The sequence below is a fragment of the Sardina pilchardus genome, chromosome 20 (assembly GCF_963854185.1).
Source record: "Sardina pilchardus chromosome 20, fSarPil1.1, whole genome shotgun sequence".
In the NCBI taxonomy this organism is placed as follows: Eukaryota; Metazoa; Chordata; class Actinopteri; order Clupeiformes; family Clupeidae; genus Sardina; species Sardina pilchardus.
The window spans coordinates 12,289,662-12,310,391 of NC_085013.1; the positions used below are offsets into that span (position 1 = coordinate 12,289,662).

The 20,730-nt window shown below is 46.1% G+C and overlaps 1 protein-coding gene across 1 annotated transcript in view; it reads left to right on the forward strand.

Moving 5' to 3' along the window:
- The window catches only part of mboat2a (membrane bound O-acyltransferase domain containing 2a), a 56,473-nt gene extending 35,847 nt beyond the window's left edge, over positions 1-20,626 (forward strand). Inside the window, exons 4-13 of the mRNA XM_062522854.1 lie at positions 3,097-3,192; positions 4,151-4,206; positions 7,799-7,853; positions 9,510-9,693; positions 11,537-11,729; positions 12,085-12,188; positions 12,368-12,432; positions 12,599-12,731; positions 14,930-15,081; positions 16,396-20,626. Coding sequence (XP_062378838.1) covers positions 3,097-3,192; positions 4,151-4,206; positions 7,799-7,853; positions 9,510-9,693; positions 11,537-11,729; positions 12,085-12,188; positions 12,368-12,432; positions 12,599-12,731; positions 14,930-15,081; positions 16,396-16,588 — 1,231 coding nt within the window. The 3' untranslated portion in view covers positions 16,589-20,626. The remainder of the gene's footprint in view (positions 1-3,096; positions 3,193-4,150; positions 4,207-7,798; positions 7,854-9,509; positions 9,694-11,536; positions 11,730-12,084; positions 12,189-12,367; positions 12,433-12,598; positions 12,732-14,929; positions 15,082-16,395) is intronic.
- Positions 20,627-20,730: the final 104 nt, after the last annotated feature.

Sequence of the window (20,730 nt, forward strand, 5' to 3'; positions counted from 1 at the left end):
AAGCTTTTTTGTCAAATGCCTGTAGTTCAGCGTCTCTCCCTGTGAAACTACAATGCATGTTGTGGCAGACATATTTTTTGTCCCTCTGTGTGTGTGAGGGTGTGCGTGTCTGAGGCAGGGAAAATATTTGATTAGCCATGCAAACACACATGCCCCACAGATGGCTGGGAGACGTGACGGTGACAGAAGGACAAATAGGTCGCACCTGTGTGCGTGTGTGTGTGTGTATGATGACAATATTCATCCACCGCAGACACAAAACACTCATTAAAGCTGTTTCATCAGATAGCCTAGAATATCCAGTTGCAGACTGATGATTGTCATTTTGAAGTCTGTAGTCTTGATTGCCATGACCTAGAAATGACAGCTGTTGGTGTATCATTAAAAGGGAGGACCTTTCTGCTTCCCTGTATTTACAGTACACCGTGCTTGATATTCCTTTGTGACAATATGTTACTTGATTAATTATATGGTGCAGTTTGGTCCAAGTATCTAGCCTGGGTGTTCCCATACTGCCTTGCGCGGTGATTTCTTTCACGCTGCTAAGGCAGTCTGGAAACCAACGTCCACATTTTCGCCTGATGTTGGCGACCAATCACAGAACAGGGGAGAAAGCAAGACCATTATGAGCAATGCACAGACGCATTTGATAGACACCCGTGGCGCCCAATGAACGGATCTGGGCATTTTTTCAAATACGAGAAAATGAACGTCTGGTTGCCAGACCACGTCTCATTTGAGAAATGGTAGGCACTAGCCAGGCTACCAAGTATCAGGATATTATTTTTCATTCTTTTCAGTCAAGTGGAGAAGATACATCACCTTTAGACCCAATTATGCAACAGTTTTCAAAATAAGCCATGACTGTACTTAACCAGTAGATGCTTCTTGGTCCCAGGCCCTAGAATGAGCTGATGTTTGTCACGGTAAAAGGGTTGGTCAGTGTGATAAGGACCAAGCTTTTCTCTGTGTAATATCTCTGAGATCTGTCATTGACTCATTGCTCATGTTATGGCTCACGTTTTGCAGAACTGAAACCCCAAAACAGCAATGGTTGCGTATTTGATGACCGTTTTTCCTAATTAAGTGTATTATCTGGAAAGCCCTAATGTTCCTCTTCGGAGTGCTGTGTCATCTAGTTTCTGTAAATGATTAGGGAAGGCACTACCGTATTTTAAGGAACACTCAAACACAAATCCAGATCTCCTTTCAGATAGATAGATCAGTCTGTTCCTGCCATTCAACTCTGGACAAGCCAGGAAAGGGTGATCACCATTGCTGCACTCTGTGCTCCCGGTGACCCCGGTGAGCCCACGTCCGCGTCCAAACCTCTGCACATTCTCCCTCTACTGTACCGAAGAATGGGGACCCTTCATCGCTGGGTGTCTGGGCACGCATTGCACTCGGTCGCTCCCTTGTCAAGGCCTTCAGTGTCTTGGCTGGACAGGCGCTGCTCTGAATGCAGCTGAATGGCATGGAGGATCGCCGCAGTGTTAGGCCCGCTTTGTCAGAGACAGAGGGAGGGCCTGCGCCCCCCCCCCCCCCCACACCCCCCTGAGCCATCATCGGCGCGCTCCAGCAGGAAATCTTCAATGGCACGGTTCATCCCTGAGCTCGCCGTCCACCCCACATAAGCACATTTGCACAGCGCGGCCCATTCAGAGGCTCAATACAGGCAGTGTTTGCTGGGGAGTAGGAGGCAAGAGGTCGCTGCAGCTGTTTGCAGCTGTTCATCAGCATTGGTCAAGGCCTCAAGGATCTGCTCCCACCTCCCCAGAAACGCTCCAAACAAAGCCTCTTTTTGGGGGGCTGTGAATAAGATTAATGCTGCACACACTTTTTATTCTATCTGCAGCCAGAGGTTGTGCAGGACTAAACGAAACGCTGTGGAGATGACAGACAAATCATTCTCTGAAGAACAGCAAAGCAAAGGCCTCTTCGGCTCTATCTCATTGCTCTATCTCCGCCTGTGAGAAAGTGTAATCCAGATTTTAGATCGTCTGCCTCTCCCTACATGTTTTGCCACATCTGAGCAAGTGTTTCTGTGACGCCTCCAGCTTTTGAAATGGATTTCTTCTCTCAGATGTAACCTTGTTATCAATAGACACTGTGCTGTTTCAGTTTTGCGACAAAGGAGAATTTGGTTTGATTTGGAATTTTTTTTTTCAGAATGTTATCAGAATAAACCCTCAGCTACAGACCGCAAGCTCTCTCGCCCTTTGAGGTGTACAAATGAATAACAGCAGAGATGCATTTATGAATCCCCTCTTCATTCACCACAGCTTCCCCTTGGGGATCAATAAAGTATCTATCTATCTATCTATCTATCTAGCTCTCACTTCGGTGGAGAGACGAATGCTAACAGAGCACGATGAAGATGGCGCTGTATTGTCAGAGAGGCATTGTTTCATTTTCAGTGTGAAAGCACCCCAACCCCTGCTTCCCCCCGATCTGTGCCCTTTGTTTTCATTTCCTGGATTGACATTGCATGTAGCGATTCTTTCACTCTCCGTCTTTGTTCAATACTTTCATTTGCATCATTCAGCTTTCAGACACGACACACCACAATAGACTGCCTTTTAGACTGAAAACAAAACGTGTCAGGATGCCGGGAGATCTTTAGAATAAGAACACGATCTGTATCGTGGTAAATCATATTTCCCTTACTCGGCTGCCTCCGCTCCAACTGTACCAGCTGTGGTACCCTCCCTGCCAGCCTTTCCCTCCTACATCCCCCAGGTGTTGGATGGTGAAAGCTATTGCACACTTCTGGAGTGCGAGGATTGATCACAGAGAAGTGGAGAGAGGAGCTTGATGTAGCATTTTCCCCAGGTGGTGTGATGGTGATAAATCCACCACTGTGTGAGCTCGTGGAGTTGTGGAGCCCAGATCTCATGCGTTCGGTATTATTTGAGGTTTCAGCCAATTGTGGTGTGATGCATGTCTCCGAGAATGTACACCGTTTGGCTTTAATCGCGCAAGAAATGCAGAGGTGTTATGTATTATGAAATGCCAATGGATGAGCGTAAGAGAAATGTTATAATATGTGCAAAGGTTTTCTGTTTCTTTAGTTAAAACTACATTCTTTTCCCTCAGGTACTGTTTTGTGGTTGCCCTGGGATACCTCACCTTCTGCCAAATCACCCGTGTCTACGTCTTCGACTATGGCATGTACTCAGCAGATTTCACTGGGTGAGTATGAACAGCCTACAGTAGCTGATTGCACAGGTCATGCCCATATACATTAGTTCCCTAGTTCACAGGGATAATAATATGATTGAATGAATTAATGGTTCGTTTAATGAAGGAAATCTGTCAATGCCCTTTAAAGTCTGATATCGTAGAATCTTGATTCAACAGCATCACAGATCATCAAAACCGCCAGTCCTTTAACTCACGACTTTGACAACATTCATAATTGGTTTCTTAACACCCACACGACATGAAGATGCATTCATCTGTTTTTTTGGTTGTTTACACTGGTCTGGAGCTCTGTCTTAGAGACTTCATGTGCTGTGTTATTTTCCACTGATTCACCTAGAGGCCAAGCCCTCAGTATGGCTGATGGCTTCAGGACGTCAGTGGTGTATATAATAGGATTCTGAATAATACATGGCATTGCGATGGAGACAGAAGGGCTAAAAGTGACCGCTATAATATAACCACCCACTGCAGTGGAACAACAAAAAAAAAAAACTAAAAAAGGATGACAAGTGGGATGGAGGTGAATGGGTAGATGAAGACATGTGAAGAGAGGAAAAGTGTACAGGCCCGAATATGAAAGAAAGAGGAGACCGAAGCTACGAGAGAAGCACCGGGCCGTCGTTTTGATTGGGTCCTCCGTGCAGCATGCTAAAGACCCTACGCCTTGCTCCTGGGAGCCCCCGGAGGATAAAGGGCTTTTCAGGGGGGATTCTGTCTTCATCTCTATGCTAAAGAGAGGCTTGCTTTTCAATTAGCGCCATATTAGCCATGGTGGCCGATGCAGAAGTCAAAAATTGAGCAGCCGGCAGGATGGAATGGAAACTATTTTCATTTTTGAGGATTTTAGTGTGTCAGAATTTCCGTGATGAGGGCACAGATGGCTCAGGCATCCGTATGAGATGGCGATTGTTGACGGCAGGCTTGTGTTTCTCCCTTAATTGTGTAGGCCGATGATGGTCATCACGCAGAAGATAACCAGCCTAGCGTTTGAGATCCATGACGGTAAGCACACATTTGTTCTCTTTATCAGCCCTGTCTGTTCTGCTGGTTTGTGTTAGATCTTAGGGGAGAAGAGGCTGACAGAGAACACACTGTCTGGAAAGACAAAAGGGAGTGCTGGGCACATACCTGGGTATAAACAGACATTTTAAAAGTCTCTGTCACTGTCTTTGTCTCTCTCTCTCCCTCTGTCTCTGTCTCTGTTTCTCTCTATCTATGTCTGTGTTCCACAAGAGTGCAGGATTGTTCAGAACACCGCTTTAAATATTTAGATGACTTTTCGCACAATTTTCTGACGTCTGCACTGTGTTTTTGTCGGGTCGGCACTTCCTCATCTTTTTTCACATGCAATAGGAACATCTGGCTTTTCAGTGATTATGACCCGAGGCCTGGCCTGGTCAATCTGGTGAGGGTTGGGGATGACATTGTTATTTTTTCTCCGAGTGGAGATCTAGTGTGGGGGGAAGCATTGGTCAGAGGCCACAGGAACTCATTACAGAACTTTAATTCTAATGCAGCCTTAACGTCAGCCAAAATATAATCTTGGCAGGAGTCACTTTTGGTGCCACGGGACTAAATTGGGATGTTTTAGGATGTAGTTTGAATTGTTGAGGAGTTCTCTGTCTGGCGTAGAAATAGTTTCTGTTTGTAGACATGTTTAAGGGGTGCCGTGCATTACCGTAGCTCCATTTCTTTGATACGCACTTGATAAAATTAAGACAATCAATATCAGCAGAAGTGTCCACACTCCACCTTAGACTTTCCCAATGTTTGTGTGTTGACGTGCCAGAACAATATGTGTGTGAATGGACAATTGCACAATTGTAACTTTTTGTATGTGAAATTACAGATTTGAACTACTGTTGAAAAAAACACCTTAATTACAGATCTCACCATTGGCTTATTATTATTATTATTATTAATAAAACTGAAAGGCCGTTGTGAGAGCTGCTGGTTGAGGTGAGCGCAGCAGTGTAGGCTCCCAGACCTCTTCCCTCACCAGACAGCTGTCCTGCAGAGCTCGGAGCCATCCTCCTCTCGCTGACGCTGACGCGCTCCACTGGAAACGCTGTGCCAGGCCGCCGAGAGTAAACATGTCATGTTATGCCCGCTGATGTGCATTAATGAGCTTACGCAACAGCAGGGGGCCCTCCGCCGTGTCCTCAGCTCGCTCCAGCCCAGGGGACGCGTACGGCTGCTCTGAGAGATCACACGAGCATCACACTTCACACTCCCATCCCCCCTGCTTTACCTCTGACCTTTCAACTCTCACCTCTGTTCCCCCCCCCCCTCCCCACGTGCTAACTCCACTTCCTATTGTGCATCGTCAAGTGAGCTAATTGGACAAAAGTGTTGGGGGCTTGTGTCCACTCATCAGCACCATTCTTTCTATGGTTGCCAGATTTCATGAGCATTCCCCTCCTTTAGACCAAACTACAGCCCAGTTAAAACAAACAGTAATACTCCCATAATAGTACTGTGTCCTTAGCACATAAATGTGTGATATAGGCTACTGTTCAAAATGAATGGCCTGTTATTCTGTCTATGGGGCCCTCTTTATGCTGGATATATGAATATGATTTAAATACATTCATGAGTCTGCTGTCTGGCACTGCTGCAGTGTTTGATGCTGCTGTGAGATGCCACAGTGGAGGACAGGCTACTGTGTGTGGAGGCTGGACTCAGTAGGAGGTGTCTGTGTGTGTGTGTGTGTGTGTGTGTGTGTGTGTGTGTGTGTGTGTGTGTGTGTGTGTGCGTGCACTGTTTTAGGTCACACATGATTGAGCACCAGCCATTTAGTGGCGTGGAAGCTGATTACGTGGCTAATCTCGTTATCAGCGGGATGGTGTTGATAGATGGGGAATTACACTTACACACACACACAGACACACACACACACAGACTCACACACACACAAACTCACAGAGGCGTGCACACACACAAACTTGTCGCGTGCCCACGTCAGATGAATGACGGAGACGGAGTTTGAGCGGTCATTGCAGATACAGGCACTAAACTCAGATTCCTCTCTCTCTTTCTCTTTCTCTCTCTCTCTCTCTCTCTCTCTCTCTCTCTCTCTCTCTCTCTCTCACTGTCCAGTAAAAAAGGAATGCGTTTTTGTTTCTATGTTTTCTTCGGCTATGTTTGGGCACACCAGATTTGTCCTGCTGTTGCGTGTTCCACAGCTCAGCTATGAGATCCCCTTTTATCCTTGTTTTGTATAAATGTGCTAAGAGCATTCGGCGCGCATGGCATCCCATGTTAGTTTTCTTTTTCTCCCTGGATGAGCTCCCATTGGTCCCCCCACTGTTGCAGTGTGAGTAAGGGTACAGAGAGGTGTGTGTGTGTGCGTGCGTGCGTGCGTGCGTGCGTGTGTGTGCATCCTGCATGCCTCAGAGCCCCAGGTGCCCCACATACTGCACTTCTCTGAGGTGGGATAGTTACACACTCTCCTCCTTCCCCCCTTTTTTGATGATTGAGTGAGAAGATGGAACAATCCATAGCAATCTCAGCACCGCCAGCGTGCTGAACGACTACAGCCCCCCCCCCACCTCTCCACCCCCACACTGGAACATATTGGTTCCACATGACAAACGCTCGTAAACTGGCCCCACACAAAGCCACCGCGCGGGCACCGTGACTGGACGAGCGTCATTCATGCCGCCGTAATGGGGGTCGTCAAAGGACTGGCGTGGCATGGTGCAGACTACAGGCTGTAGCCCGCTCCGCTCTCCACCGTCATCAGCTCGTCTGAGTGGGCACGCCGGGTGAGAGTGACGTCACTCTGAGAGATGTTACAGATGCTCGTGTGGCCTTGCCAGCAGGAGAGACTGGCAGAGAGAGAGCGAAACAGCGTGACTGAGAGGGAGAGATGGGAAGAGAGAGGGAGAGAGAGAGAGAGAGAGAGAGAGAGAGAGAGAGAGAGAGAATAGAGGATGAGAGACTGGCAAGGGGAGAGAAGGAGACAGTAAAAGAGAGAGGGAATAGAGGATGAGAGAAGGGCAGGGGGAGAGAGGGAGACGGCAAGAAAGACAGGATGAGAGAGAGGGAGAGCGAGAAAGAGAGAGAGGGAGAGACTGGAAGGAAGCCCAGAGTGGAGGATGCTGCCAGAGAGGAGGAGAGGAGGTGCCCAGTCGCTGTGGCCTTGGATCACCCTGGGTACTCGCTCCCCTTCTCTGTCTCCCTCTCTCTCACACACACACACACACACACACACACACACACACACAGGATGCCCAGTGTGCTGTGTGCTAAATGGTAGTGAGTCTAGTGACCTGTGACTTGGAGATAAAAAATGTTGCATTTCGAGTCCTGAAGAATAAGCCCCTTACATGTAACAAAGCATTTCACAGTGCACAGACTTCTGATGAGCAGTGATGTCATAGTTTGGGTGGAGTGGGGTTTCACAGTTATCTGTGATGTACACCTTTCAGTTATGTGACAGATCTCACTGTATTCCAGTCCCTCATTCCTAATTTGCCCCCTTCTCTCTCTCCCTCTCTCTCTCTCTCTCTCTCTCTCTCTCTCTCTCTCTCTCTCTCTCTCTCTCTCTCTCTCTCTCACTCCCCCTGTTTTTCTCCCTCCCTCCTGCCAGGCTTGGCGTGTAAAGAGGAGCAACTGAATCCCAGTCAGAAGATTCTTGCTGTAAGGTATGTGCCACAGGTATGTTAGTGCTCTTCTTAGGTTGAAAAAGTTCACCAACTGAAACACCACCCCTCAGAGACATGGCCAGTATTTGCCCTGCCCCCCCCCGTTCAGTGACTTGACGTTTATTTAAAGTAAGCAACTTCTTCCACCCTAAGAATTTGTATGCAACAGTCAGTCATTTTTGGGTGGAAAAAAATGCTGAATTACAGACGCACTTTCAACCGAGCCAATACATTTGGCCTAATCGACACGTTGGGCCGAGCGGTCCCACTCGCATGCCTTTAGGTGATGCGCTCAGCAGGGGGAGACCGTAATGAGAAGCACAACTAGATCACCATTCAGTGTCCCCCTTTGCTCTATTTTCTCCTTCCGTTCCTCGTATTGATCACAATCACGGCATTTATTACCCAGTAGCCTGGAGATGCTGCAGACCAGTTCAGAGTTGCGTACAGGGGGATTCACAGCTGTTGCCTGGCAACCGCACGTTCACACTGCACCGCATGGTGTCCTCGCAGGGAAGTGTCAGACTGGGGGAAAAAAGTGAGACAAGATCACAAGCGCTGTTCTGGCTAATTAAAACGCTTATAACACTCTTTGTGTTATGTCAAGTCTCGGATGAACTCGACATCACGTGACCTCTTCATTGGATTGAGTCGAATGTTTCTGTTGTGCGGCATCTGTGCTTTTTGTGTCTGTTTGATTCGGTCTGCTGTGGATAGTGTTCATTTTAAGCAATCATCTCTTCTTGTTATTATTTCCATAGTAACACCTGCATTGTTTCTCTGGCACATTAGTGGTTGAACAGGAAAACATTGCTCAAGTCACAGTGAGTTGGCTGAGCAACATTTTAGAGCCACCCACACTCTGTTAGTGCGAAATGAGCAATTACCTTTCATCCTGACCATGCAGCACACCTTTGCCAAAGGGATAATGGTCTTGGCTGAACACTTCACCATCCATACCATCCATAAAACTTACATTCCCATTACTTCACATTCGTTACATTCATAAGACTAATGCATGGTACATGCATCTTCATACCTTATCACAGTCTAAGGTATGCTCTCTCATGCCTTGCGCTCTAGACCTGGACCAAAGGATAGGTGTTTCAAAGTCAAAAACAAGAGAACCAAGTTGTGTTTTAGAGCTCTAACAACAACAACAACAACAACAACAACAACAACAACTTCTAATCAGCTCACAGTGATGAAGCCCACTGATTTCAACTCCATTTAGAGATAATCTGGCTGCATGCAACGGTCCCCAAATGGTTCATTTTGGTTTTAAATGATTCCCAGCTGAAAAAGTTGGCTTGATTATTAAATATCTTGGATTTGTATTCACAATGAACCTCTCGCATACACTTTTTTTTTTTTGTAGATGAACAAGGACTTGAAGGAGTTCTTTCTTTGTCGCTCGTTCATGTCTGTTTCTGATTTCACTTATAAATGCTCAGTATGGTATGGAAAATGGAAAATGGTCCTTGTGGTTGTGCTCACCCTGTAATGTCCCAAAGAGGGATCAGTAGGTTTTTTATTTTTGGATTGAGAGTTTGCTTTGTGGTTTTGCACTTTCTTATGCATTCATATTCACCCATATGTAATGTTATACACTCTAATGTTATTTATACGAGCTGCATGTGTGCTTTTGTGTGACAGAAAAATGCCCAGCTTACTGGAGTACCTGAGTTACAACTGTAACTTCATGAGCATCCTGGCAGGGCCCACCTGCTCCTACAATGACTATGTGGCCTTCGTGGAGGGCACGGCCTACCAGCCCAAACACCTGGAGTCCAATGGCAAGGAGAATGGGAAGTACAAGCAGACTGAGCCATCGCCCAAGGCAAGCACCACCAGTACCTCTGTCTGAATCGCTCACTATAATAGAACCATGTGCCAGGCACCAATTTCCTAATGGAATTTTTTTTTTAAAGGGAGTGAAGTGGAGGTGGGTTGAGCAGGTACTATTCAGTTGAAAACATGAATCTAGGAATGACTTATGGTCTACTGTAGCTAACGGTTAAGGGATCTTGTCAGGACTTGTTCAGTAAACTATAGAAGTGTGCCCTTTAAGAAATGGCTCTGAGTAGACTGTAGCTGAATGGCTTTCAAACTAGAGCACATGCAACAGAATATAGGCTTTGTCTGTGCCCTGTATTGAATTACATGCAACTGGTCTGCGGAGATAATTGAATTAGCTGAACAGTTATGGATCTCACAGCTTGTATATTTCAATACCTCTCAAGGTCTCCGATTTCGTTTTAGTCCTCAAGGGTGCACATTTCGAAGCGCTTTGCTTCGCCCCACCAGCATGTTTACTTAACTCGGGTCAGGAGAATGCTTACGCATACCTTCGCTTTTGTGAGAGGACAGAGGAGGTCGTTTGCAAACAACAACAGAGAGGATGAAAGGTCACCTGCGTCCTGGTGAGTAGAGGGTTGGGGGGTTGCTTTATTCCAGGCGTGAGGAGGCCTTCTCTCATTGTTTTGAACACAAACGTGTGAATACGTGGTCAGCGTTTTTTCTTTCTTTTTCCGTTTTTTCTCATCCCGCGGCGCCTCTCGTGGTCCAGCGGCGCTCCCAGGTCTTATCTTCAGGTTCTATTGTTCCGGCGCCAACCTGGCTGCCCTCCGCGTGTGTCCCGCGTAGGGAGGACGTTATTAAAACCACCCCGTGATTGATGGCCACCATCATCTTATATCTTCGTTCTGCAATACTTTTTTATGCAGAGGAGTAGTTGTGCTGTACTGTGCCCTTGCCAGACCTCATTGACCATTAAGTCAGCTATGATTAAACACCCCTCCCTTCGACACACACACACACACACACACACACACACACGCATAACACACACACACACACACACACACAACACACATAACACACACACACACACACACACACACACACACAACCTCCAACCATACTCTTTTGCCCCCAGGAATCATTCCTTCCACATCAGGCAGTTAGCTTTTAATTGCTTTCCAATTAAGCCACTGATAGCTGAGTTGGCTTCAAATGAATTGCACTGCACTTACATGCTATTTTCAGAGGATGGGGTAGGGCGTGTGTGTGTGTGTGTGTGTGTGTGTGTGTGTGTGTGTGTGTGTGTGTGTGTGTGGTGTATGCTGAGATGCTGAGACGGCAGTTTTCCCTTTTTGTGCTTTCTGAACTTTCCTGGCTTTTTTCGGCGTGTTCACGTGAGGAGCTCCTAATCACGCCTGGGCCGGGCTGAGCTGAGTTTAGCGTGACTCCCCTGGGTACCGTTCTCCAGGAGAGACGAGGAGAAGGCAGCCGGAGGAGGAGGCCCTCACCACAGGGCCCCGGATAAGCACCAGTAGACTAGCAGAGCGAGGCAGACCTGTGCTTCCTGACACCATGGTTAGGATGAGCAAAGCTCAGCAAAGACTGCCCAGATCAGTGGGGAAAAAAACAGAAGCAATGACTTAGCACCGTTTCACTGCGCTGATAAAGATCACAGTGGAATCTGCTGTGACCTGTATAGAACTTGCTCAACGGCCTTATAAAAAGCATGTTGCGTTTCTTTTTGAATGAACGCTTCAGTTGTTTTGCGCAGGTTGGCATCAGGTGAATTGAGATGAATAAGGGATTGATAAAAAAAAAGGCTGTTCTGTGGGAAACTGCGCTGACCGTGCCGGGTCGTCTCGCCCCGCTCTTTTACGCAGGCCGACGTCATCAGGAAGCTGGGCACGTGTGCCGTCTCGCTCGGGGTCTACCTGGCGCTGCTCAGGGTGTTCCCGGTGGAGCACGTCATCGACGACGCCTTCATCGCCACCTCGCCCTTCTACGTCCAGGTCATCTACCTCTACCTGGCCATGCTGTCCACGCGGCCAAAGTACTTCTTTGTCTGGACACTGGGTAGGTGCCCCCCCGACGAGCCTCTCCAACGGTTTGACCCGCGGTGCCCTTTTATTTAGGCACTTTGCATGTATTGGAAAAATACACCGAGATTTATGACTGCCTTTAGTTCTGTTGACATAGCCACCAATCTTGTGTTGTAAAAAAAAAGAAAAAACCATGCACAGTCACGATTGACAAAGTTGTTGTGCTTCTCCCTTTGCCTGATGTTGTACTGCCCTCTACTGGCTGGCGGAAGTAACTACAGTCTCAATTAGACAATTTTCCATTGTGCTCAGTGACTGCCCTGAAAAGAATCGACATGCCAGGGTAATAAGCTTTAAGCTAATTGGTCTATTGTATTTCCATTTAACAGCTGACGCCATCAACAATGCTGCCGGATTTGGCTTCAATGGCTACAACAAAGACGGCACGCCAAGATGGGACTTAATATCAAACCTGAGAATAATGGACATAGAGGTACAACAGAAATACTGACAATTAAATGTTACATTAATGTTACATTAATGTTACATTAAGTGTTGGGAGATAATTGCTACCAACCTTTGGAGTAAATTCTGGGCACATGATTTACGTGTTGAAGCACCCCAGTGTGAGATTTTTTTAACCCCCCCCCCCTCCTATTTCTGACACTTCAGTTCGCCACCAGTTTCAAGATGTTCTTGGACAACTGGAACATTCAGACAGCCCTCTGGCTTAAGAGGTGACGGAGTTTTCCACATTATCTCCTTTGAGCAATTATGGGAACATCTCACTTGGCACATAATGTAATCTACTTGAAGCGCCCTGCACAGCAGCACTGACTGTAGTGTGTGTGTGTGTGTGTGTGTGTGTGTGTGTGTGTGTGTGTGTGTGGTCGGTCTCTTCAGGGTGTGCTACGAACGCTGTCCCATGAACCCCACGGCGGCCACGTTCCTGCTGTCCGCCGTGTGGCACGGCGTCTACCCTGGCTACTACCTCACCTTCCTCACTGGCATCGCCATGACCATGGCAGCACGGGCAGTAAGTACTCAGTGTTTACTCCCATACATGTGCACACACACTAGCACAGCTAATACTGGACACAACAGGTCTGACCTTTATAGGGACCTGCATCAAAGCTCAACCAACTTCAATTCATAGCATTGAATTTATAGCGTGACAAAAAACTTGATTCTAAATGCATCAGAAACATTTGACATTTACAATTTCTCTGTTAGTATTAGTTTCTTTAACACTAAAGAATAGTAGGTGTATCCAGAGCCCTTTATGATCCAACAAACCTGTAATAATACAGCATTTTACAGCTGTGTGCAAAACCCTGTCTGAGCCTGAGATGCGCCTGGGAAAGGCATGCTTGTGAAAGCTCCGTTGCGGCCATTAGTTAGCGGCAGGTCAGAGGCCCAGTCCCTCACTTGACAGAGGGGTAATGAGGGCTGATGGGCTGCTGATTTAATGAGGGGAGGCAGACAGGTAACAGCAGAGGCTGCCGCTGGGTTCCCCGCCCTGATTAAAAGCAGACAGTAAAATGACTGGGCCTTTGAGGGGAGACACGGAGATGGGCAGAGAGGAGGGGCAGAGAGCGGGCCTTTAAAGCAACACTAAAGCACTTATCTCTGTCGCACACACGTTATTTGTTTATCCAAGCAAATAACAGACAAGGTAGAAAATGTTGCATGATTTTATGAAAGTAGGATGTATTGCGACATCGAAGCAAGTAAAATTTGTAGTTTCTGATGTCTCATTTCATCGAACTACAGATACACTACCCCACCTCGTAAAGTTACATAGTGCGGTTATAGCCGATATGAGGGCCGCGAAGTGAAAGCAGAAGTGCCGTTCACCCTGTTAGGAGTTGATGAACTGCTGAAATGATTTTGGAAACATTATTTTAGGATATGGAAAACTCTTTAGTGTTGCTTTAAGTATGATTTAAAAAAAAAAAAAAAAACATTGTAGCAAGGAGCACATGAATGGAGGATTGGAGATTGAGTGGAGTCTTTAGCTTGTCGATTTGGTCCAAGTCTTTACTCTTGATGTGAATAATAATGTCTGAATATGAATCTGATAATGGCATGTGCAGCCTTTATTGGACAATGAGGTTCCTCAAAGCTTCTTGATGTAAAGGGACTCTCTGTCCCATCAGGATGAGCACAGCACACTTCTGTTCTGAGTCTAGAAAGAGAAGAAAGGGCAGCAGCGGTGTAAGAAGATGGAGATTAATGCAGGCTGAGACGCTTTCTAAAACTTTTGGAAAAAAAAAAAAAAAAGTCGAATTTTCCCATTATTGTGGCATCAGCAGAAAAAGTCTGAGGTCGATTGTCATCTCCGCGATCCGTTTCCACTCTGTGGAGATGATTGAAGCGGAGTCATCCTATAATGATCGCTGTTGGTAACTTTAAAACCCACTCGCTCACTCACTCTGCCTCTCTCCGCGCAGAAAACTGGGTCACTCGGTGATGCCATCGCTCTCTTGCTCTCGGATACCTCTGGAAATTTCACATTAAAGGGCTCCGTGTGGTCCTCTCTGATTTCATGGCTACTTTGAGCTTCCTCTTGCCCCTTGTTAGCCCTCCAACTCCCTCTCCATCCTCATTAGTGTCAGGAGTCGGGGGGGAAAAGGGATTCGTTTTTTCTGCTGTGTAAAATGCAGACAATAACATCGTGGACAGCTGAGAAATGGGGACATTGAAAGGAAATGTGGGCCTGTAAACATAGCCCACTTTTTTACTGTTGTTTTGGATGCATTCACAGAATTGCTACAGTATCAGGAAATACGTGTTCAATGGTTAGTGAGACTAGTTGTATGTTTCCAGTTGTAAGTGGTGCTTATGTACTAAATTTGCCTTACATGTCACTACCAATATCTGGTCACCCTCTCATTAGAGTTTGTCCGCTGGCTTGAGGATGTTTGGTCATTGATTTTCCAGTTACTGGCAGTTACTCTGGTGCCTGGAACCACTAAATAAATATAATATATTGTGGTGGTTATGACATTAAGTTTAGCTGGAAGTCCAGCACAGTGATGTACATTTGTTGACTGACAAGGACAGCTTGTGGGAAAATGTGCGTGCTTGTGTTGTGTAATACACGCCTCTACGCATTTGATAAATTCCAACCTGAGATCTGTTGGGATCTATCTGTCCATCTGTTGATTAGAAATGTTATCTGATGGGGTAGGCGTGTTCCTAACGACCGTCCGCTTACCTACCTGTGTGCAGGTGAGGCACAACGTGAGGCCGCTCTTCCAGGGCACGGCCACCCACAGGCTCATCTACGACGTCATCACGTGGGCGGGCACGCAGATCGCCATCTGCTACACCGTGGTGCCCTTCGTGCTGCTGGCGGTGGGGCCCTCGCTCAAGTTCTACAGGTGAGCACACGCACATGACCTCTTGACCTTGTCCAGGCATTTATAACGTATTTCAAACAGCTAGGTCCACAATCCTTGTGAATGACAGAGCGAGAATGCTCCTAAAAGACTTTTGTGATGGTCATGGATAGTGTCAAGGGGAGGGTTGCTATATGCATGGGTGAAAAAATAGACCAATTTAGGAAATGACCTCTGTCCTCAATGACACACACACACACACACACACACACACACACACACACACACACACACACACACACACACACACACACACACACACACACACACACACACACACACACACACACAGAGAGAGAAATGTTCATTCTGGAGGAAAGCATCCCACCCTATCATGTCCACTGGCTCGCTGAGGTCACAAAGTTAGCAGCCCTGAAAAGTTTGTGGAGAGCCTCCCCCACAGGCTCTCTGTAATATCACTGAGTGCAGCGCTCTGCTGCTCCCGTTGTGCTCCGCGCATCACTGAAGGGAGGGTGGTGCCGAGGAGAGCAAAGGAGAGAAGGGAAGCATTAAGCGTTCCTCTCGTTAACGAGACAGTTTTAACGCTCCGTCAGAGATAAGGGCTTACTCGCCGACCGGACCATTAAACAATTGGCCGAGCGTCGGCCAGCGCCGGAGGGGCGCGCCAGCGAGGTAAAACAAATCTGCGGTGGTATCTCCTCGCGGGGGCCGTTATTAAATCAGCGGAGGAGAATGTAAAGCACTCTCGTTAAAGACTGGACGAGGGGGAGGACAGGGCAGGGGCAGCATTAGGGCCGCGCGCTCGTGATCGGTGAGCGCCGGAGAAAATGGGCTCTGACAGCGGGGGCTCCGTCCAGAAGTGGCGAGAGAGAGCGAGAGGGGCCAGTGTTCTCCTCCGCTCCTGGGCGAGACAGACCCCCATTAAACACCCCGCGTTTAAGTGTGTCTGCAGAGAATCCACATAAAGCGTGGGGGGGGAGAAAGGTTCCCATTTAAGGATTTTAGAACGTCAATGTCAAATCCATGAATCGTTATGTGCCACCATTACATGCAAGAGAATGTGTCTTGACGTAGGACATGTATTCTGTTAAAAGGCAAGTTAATGGGAATGATTTACTTTACACTGTCTGTGACCAACCAGTTAGTTTCACTCAGCCAGACTCACAGGTGGCTGGACCACATGTGCATACAGTAGATCTGCAGTGTCCTTATATGGATTAAGGGGTTGTGCTGAAGACCAACTCTGTTAATCGTGTACATGTTGCTGTTGCTGTTGTACTGCCTGTAAGCGAGTGCTGCGAGCTCATGGCTGGTGTGTTGGTGTGTGTCCATCAGGTCGTGGTACTACAGCATGCACCTGACGTGTCTGCTGGTGGTGCTGGCTCTGCCAGTGAAGCCCCGGCACCAGCGGCAGAAGGAGCAGGAGCTGCAGCAGAACAGCCTGTACCAGGACGGCGCCATGAACCACAGCTGCAACAGCCTCCCAAACACAGACAGCAACTGCAACCAGAAACAGAAAACCACATGAGGGGAGGGGGAGAGGCCATCTCCACTCCCCAGCTCCTTCACACACACACACACACACACATACACACGCACGCATACATACACACACTGATATACAAACACATGCACGGACTCACATGCCAACACACATACACATAAGCATACAGCAACACAGGTTTGGGGACAACCTCTTCTGAACACTACAGAAAGTGCTGAGAGTGCTCGCCCTCGACCCGAATGGACCAGACGAGCAAAACCAACCTACCAACCAACCAAGGAAGCAACAAACTCCGCCGGATGAAGACACATGTCAGAAACCAGTCAGCAGAACAGTTGACCCTCCAGTAGCAGCAAGTGGCCACAGCGATCATGCTTTGGGCTCTTACACGACTAATCTGTGCAACCGACCAGAGCGAGAACGTTGAATGAGATCACGCCAATCTGGTGTGAAATATATATAAATATATATATATATAAATATATATATATTTATATATATATATATATAAATATATCAAGTAATAAGTGATTACACTAATCTCGGGACAGGGAGACCATTTCCAGGGCAGGGAAAAGAGAGAGGAGAGCGTACGTGGTTCTGAAGTTGCCTTAAACCCTCTATGTACTCTCGGTGGCAAGCTCGAGATGGCTTTAGAAGCAGGTGTCTGTTCCAGCCTCTCCCAGAAGAATTGGCGTGTATGGACTGGCAGGGCGGGTCGGCGCACATAGAGGGTTTCTGTCATTGTCACATGAACAATGCAACCTCCGTTTTAGACGTTGAGAGGCCTGCACGGGTCTGTAATGAAAGAAATGTTTTTCTTTGTTTTTTAAAATAATTTCTTCAATGCCAATATCAAACAGGCCTTAGGATATTATCTCAAATGTTTGTTTATTTCTGGTGTTCTTTTTTTCATCTGTTTCTTCACATCCAGCCATATCTGCTGCTTTCTTTCTTTGCAGGGGAAAGGGTATGTGCATTCACTTTGTGCAAGAGTGACGATTGTGTCGTTTGTGCCGATGATTATAGGTGATGGGTGCTAGAAAGGGAGTATCTTCTTCTTCATTCTTTAGTCTGAAAGCAGTTTTTTTATTTTTCCCCTTCGGTTTTTAAAGGGCTTTTGATTTAAGGGGTTTAGCGTGAACCACATCAGTCATGTTTGGTTTCCTCAGGGTTTTCACAGTAACTAGTGCTCACACGGTCCCACTTCACTGGGATATTACAACACATTTTAAGCCCCATTCTGTTTGAATGTCTCACGTGGCTCACATTTATATTTGCTCTGCAGTGATCTTTAAGGTTTGTAAATTTGTACAATGTATGTTAGGGAGAAGAAAAAAAATGAATCTATTCCTGTTTGTATTTAGATAATTCTAATATTGTTATTAGAGTATATGAGTGGTTTGGCAACGTAGGGTTTTGTCGTACTGCCCAACTGTCTGGAAACCCGAAAGCTTTCTCCATCATGGTTTAGGCCCCATAATTGAGAGACGAAATGACTCCCTTAAAGCGTCCAAGGCCTTGTTCTGTCTCCATATCTGTATTTTTAAGAATCTTTTTGAAATCACAGTGACACTTGGTCACACTGAACCTCATAGAACCATCGGTACCTGCCATATCGGCACCAGGTGTGTGATAATGTGAGTGACGTCAGACTGCTTTACATTACTGTATCCTTGTGCCACCTCCAGGCACATCATTTACTCCACTGGTTCAGATAGCCACTCGAGCATTCTTGATGTGAGGATGCTTTGAGCTGGTCCTGCTGCTCAGGTGTGGAAGCACCTATTGCTCTTGGTTGAGAAAAGAGCACCGCGAAGTACTTACATTAGTAACTCTTGTTGTTGATATGGCCAGACCTTAACCATGAATTGGATATAATTGGGAGTCAAATTTATGCTCACTCATACAAATTTCTTAATTTTTAAAAAATGTGTTAGTTTTTTCCCCTTCTTTTTAACACCTCTCAGATGTGTCTAACACATAATTCTGTTATTTCCAGAGGTGGTCAAACCACATACTGCAATGTAGGTCCAAAGGCCTTAGGAAGGGAAAGACTTTATACTGTATGTGACTCAGAAAGGCAAAGAGTGCACTGACCACACCAACCAGCAGATCAATGCAAAACTGATAGAAATGTCCAAAGTGCCAAATCACGGGAGGCGCACACATGTCGTATGTCGATACAGAAAACAAAGATTGAAAATCTGAAAGTCTTTTTGTGGGTTAGACTAGGTGGAGAAATTTCTATTAATGTACTTTTGGAGAGAGTCAGATTTATTTGGTGGAATAAATAAAAATACGAGAGAATTATTTTTAGATGTTATGAGTGAAAATTGAGAAAAAAAAATGAGGAAAATGGAGAGTTCTCTCTCCCCCACCATTTTCTTTTTTTCTGTTCCTTTATTCTTTTTTGTGCAATTTTTGCTATGAATAAAAAACAGTGCTAAACAGACTAACTGCCAGAGCAATGCAAGAGAACACAACTGAAGCCCAAAGGGAAGTGGACTGAGGAAGGGGAACAGCTGGTCCAGTCATATGTGAGGCCATTGGCTGCATCGCCGGCCAGTATGATCGTCCCAGACGGTCAAGTACAACCCTGACTGTCCCGACATGCTCTCCAATGAAGAGAGAGATTAGGACATAGACATACTTTTTGGGCCTTTGCTAATTTGGCCTCTAGACAATGGCAGTTTGTTCCTCGGCCTCAGTTCTTTGTAGGGATGGAGGCATTGTCCTTACGTGTGTGTGTGTATGTGTGTGTGTGTGTGTGTGTGTATCTGTATGTTTGTGTGACAGTGCTGTCAACCCGTGTTTAGAAACATATACCATGTCTGGAAAAAAAACAACCCTCAGCTGTCAACCCTAAAGAAATATATGATTAAGTACATAAATATATTAATGATGATTTATTTGAATTGGGGAACCTCCCCATCCCACCCAATGATGTGTTTATTTGTCTGAACCGAAAATTTGTATCACTGTTATTTCGTACTACCCCAATATCAAACTCTACTGTCTGCCATGTTGTTAATCTGTATTAATCTGTGGGCTCTATGTCACAGGACCACTTATTCGGATAATGTTGGTGAACAAGTACACTGGGGTTTCATTTGTCAGGGTGCTCAAAAGCACTCACACATATTTGTCCCTCTTTCCCTTCTCCTCACCTCCATTCCATTAGTCAGTGGTCTTTCCAAACTTGGACAGATCAGGCCAAACCACACCAACACCTCAGTGACTACACTGGGCCTTATTTCTAGGTGCCGGACACGTGTTGAATAGATGGAGAGAACCTATCAAAACTCTTGGAATATCTTGCAATACTTATTTTGGTTACCATACTGATAGTCTGAGGCTTTTGAAATTCTGTTTCTTAGCTGAACCTTTCCTTCACAGGTCAGCACTGCACATGGCTGAACATGATTCAAACACCCAAAGAGTTGCCAATAAGATCCTGTCAGATTATCAGAAGCCTCAAGGGGAAGGATTATCATGACCACATTACATCGAAGAGATCCTTGTGTATTTACACTGCGTCAGGGGTGGTTTGTTGAGAAGTTTTGTGTGGTTGGCAATTTCAGTGGTTAAATCGTGCAGGTTAAAAAGTCAATATAAATTGTTGAAGAAAACCCAAGTGCTTCAGTAACAGGGGAGATTATTTCAGCAGCCACCAGGAGTCTCTTCACAAACAGACCACCTGGACCAGAATAACTTCACAAATAGAAGCCCAGATTTGGCTTCCCTGAATTCATGTTTTCTTTCTTTTTGGGGAGAGGGATTTTTTATTTGAGTGACCGTTTTACCAGTCATTTTACTTTTGCTACAAAATGTATTGTGGTGATGGTGTGTTCTCAGATAATTGTCACTTTTGTCAACACTGTGATTCATTAACTATTTTATACTTTATGGTAACAATGCTTTATTTGTAACGTTTGTGTGGCTGTGTAGGGACATTTGTACCTTTTGTCTAAACGTGTCATTTGTATTCTGGACAGTGTTTGTTGATGTGTTTCTTGGCAGTTAAACCAGCTGATTAAAATACTCATTTTTTCACATTGACCATTATTGATTTGTGTTTTCATCAGTTAGGAGAGGGTATCATGGCTATCATAGCCTATAGGGTCTATTCTTGGCTAACCTAATGACTGATGTGTTAGAGGTTT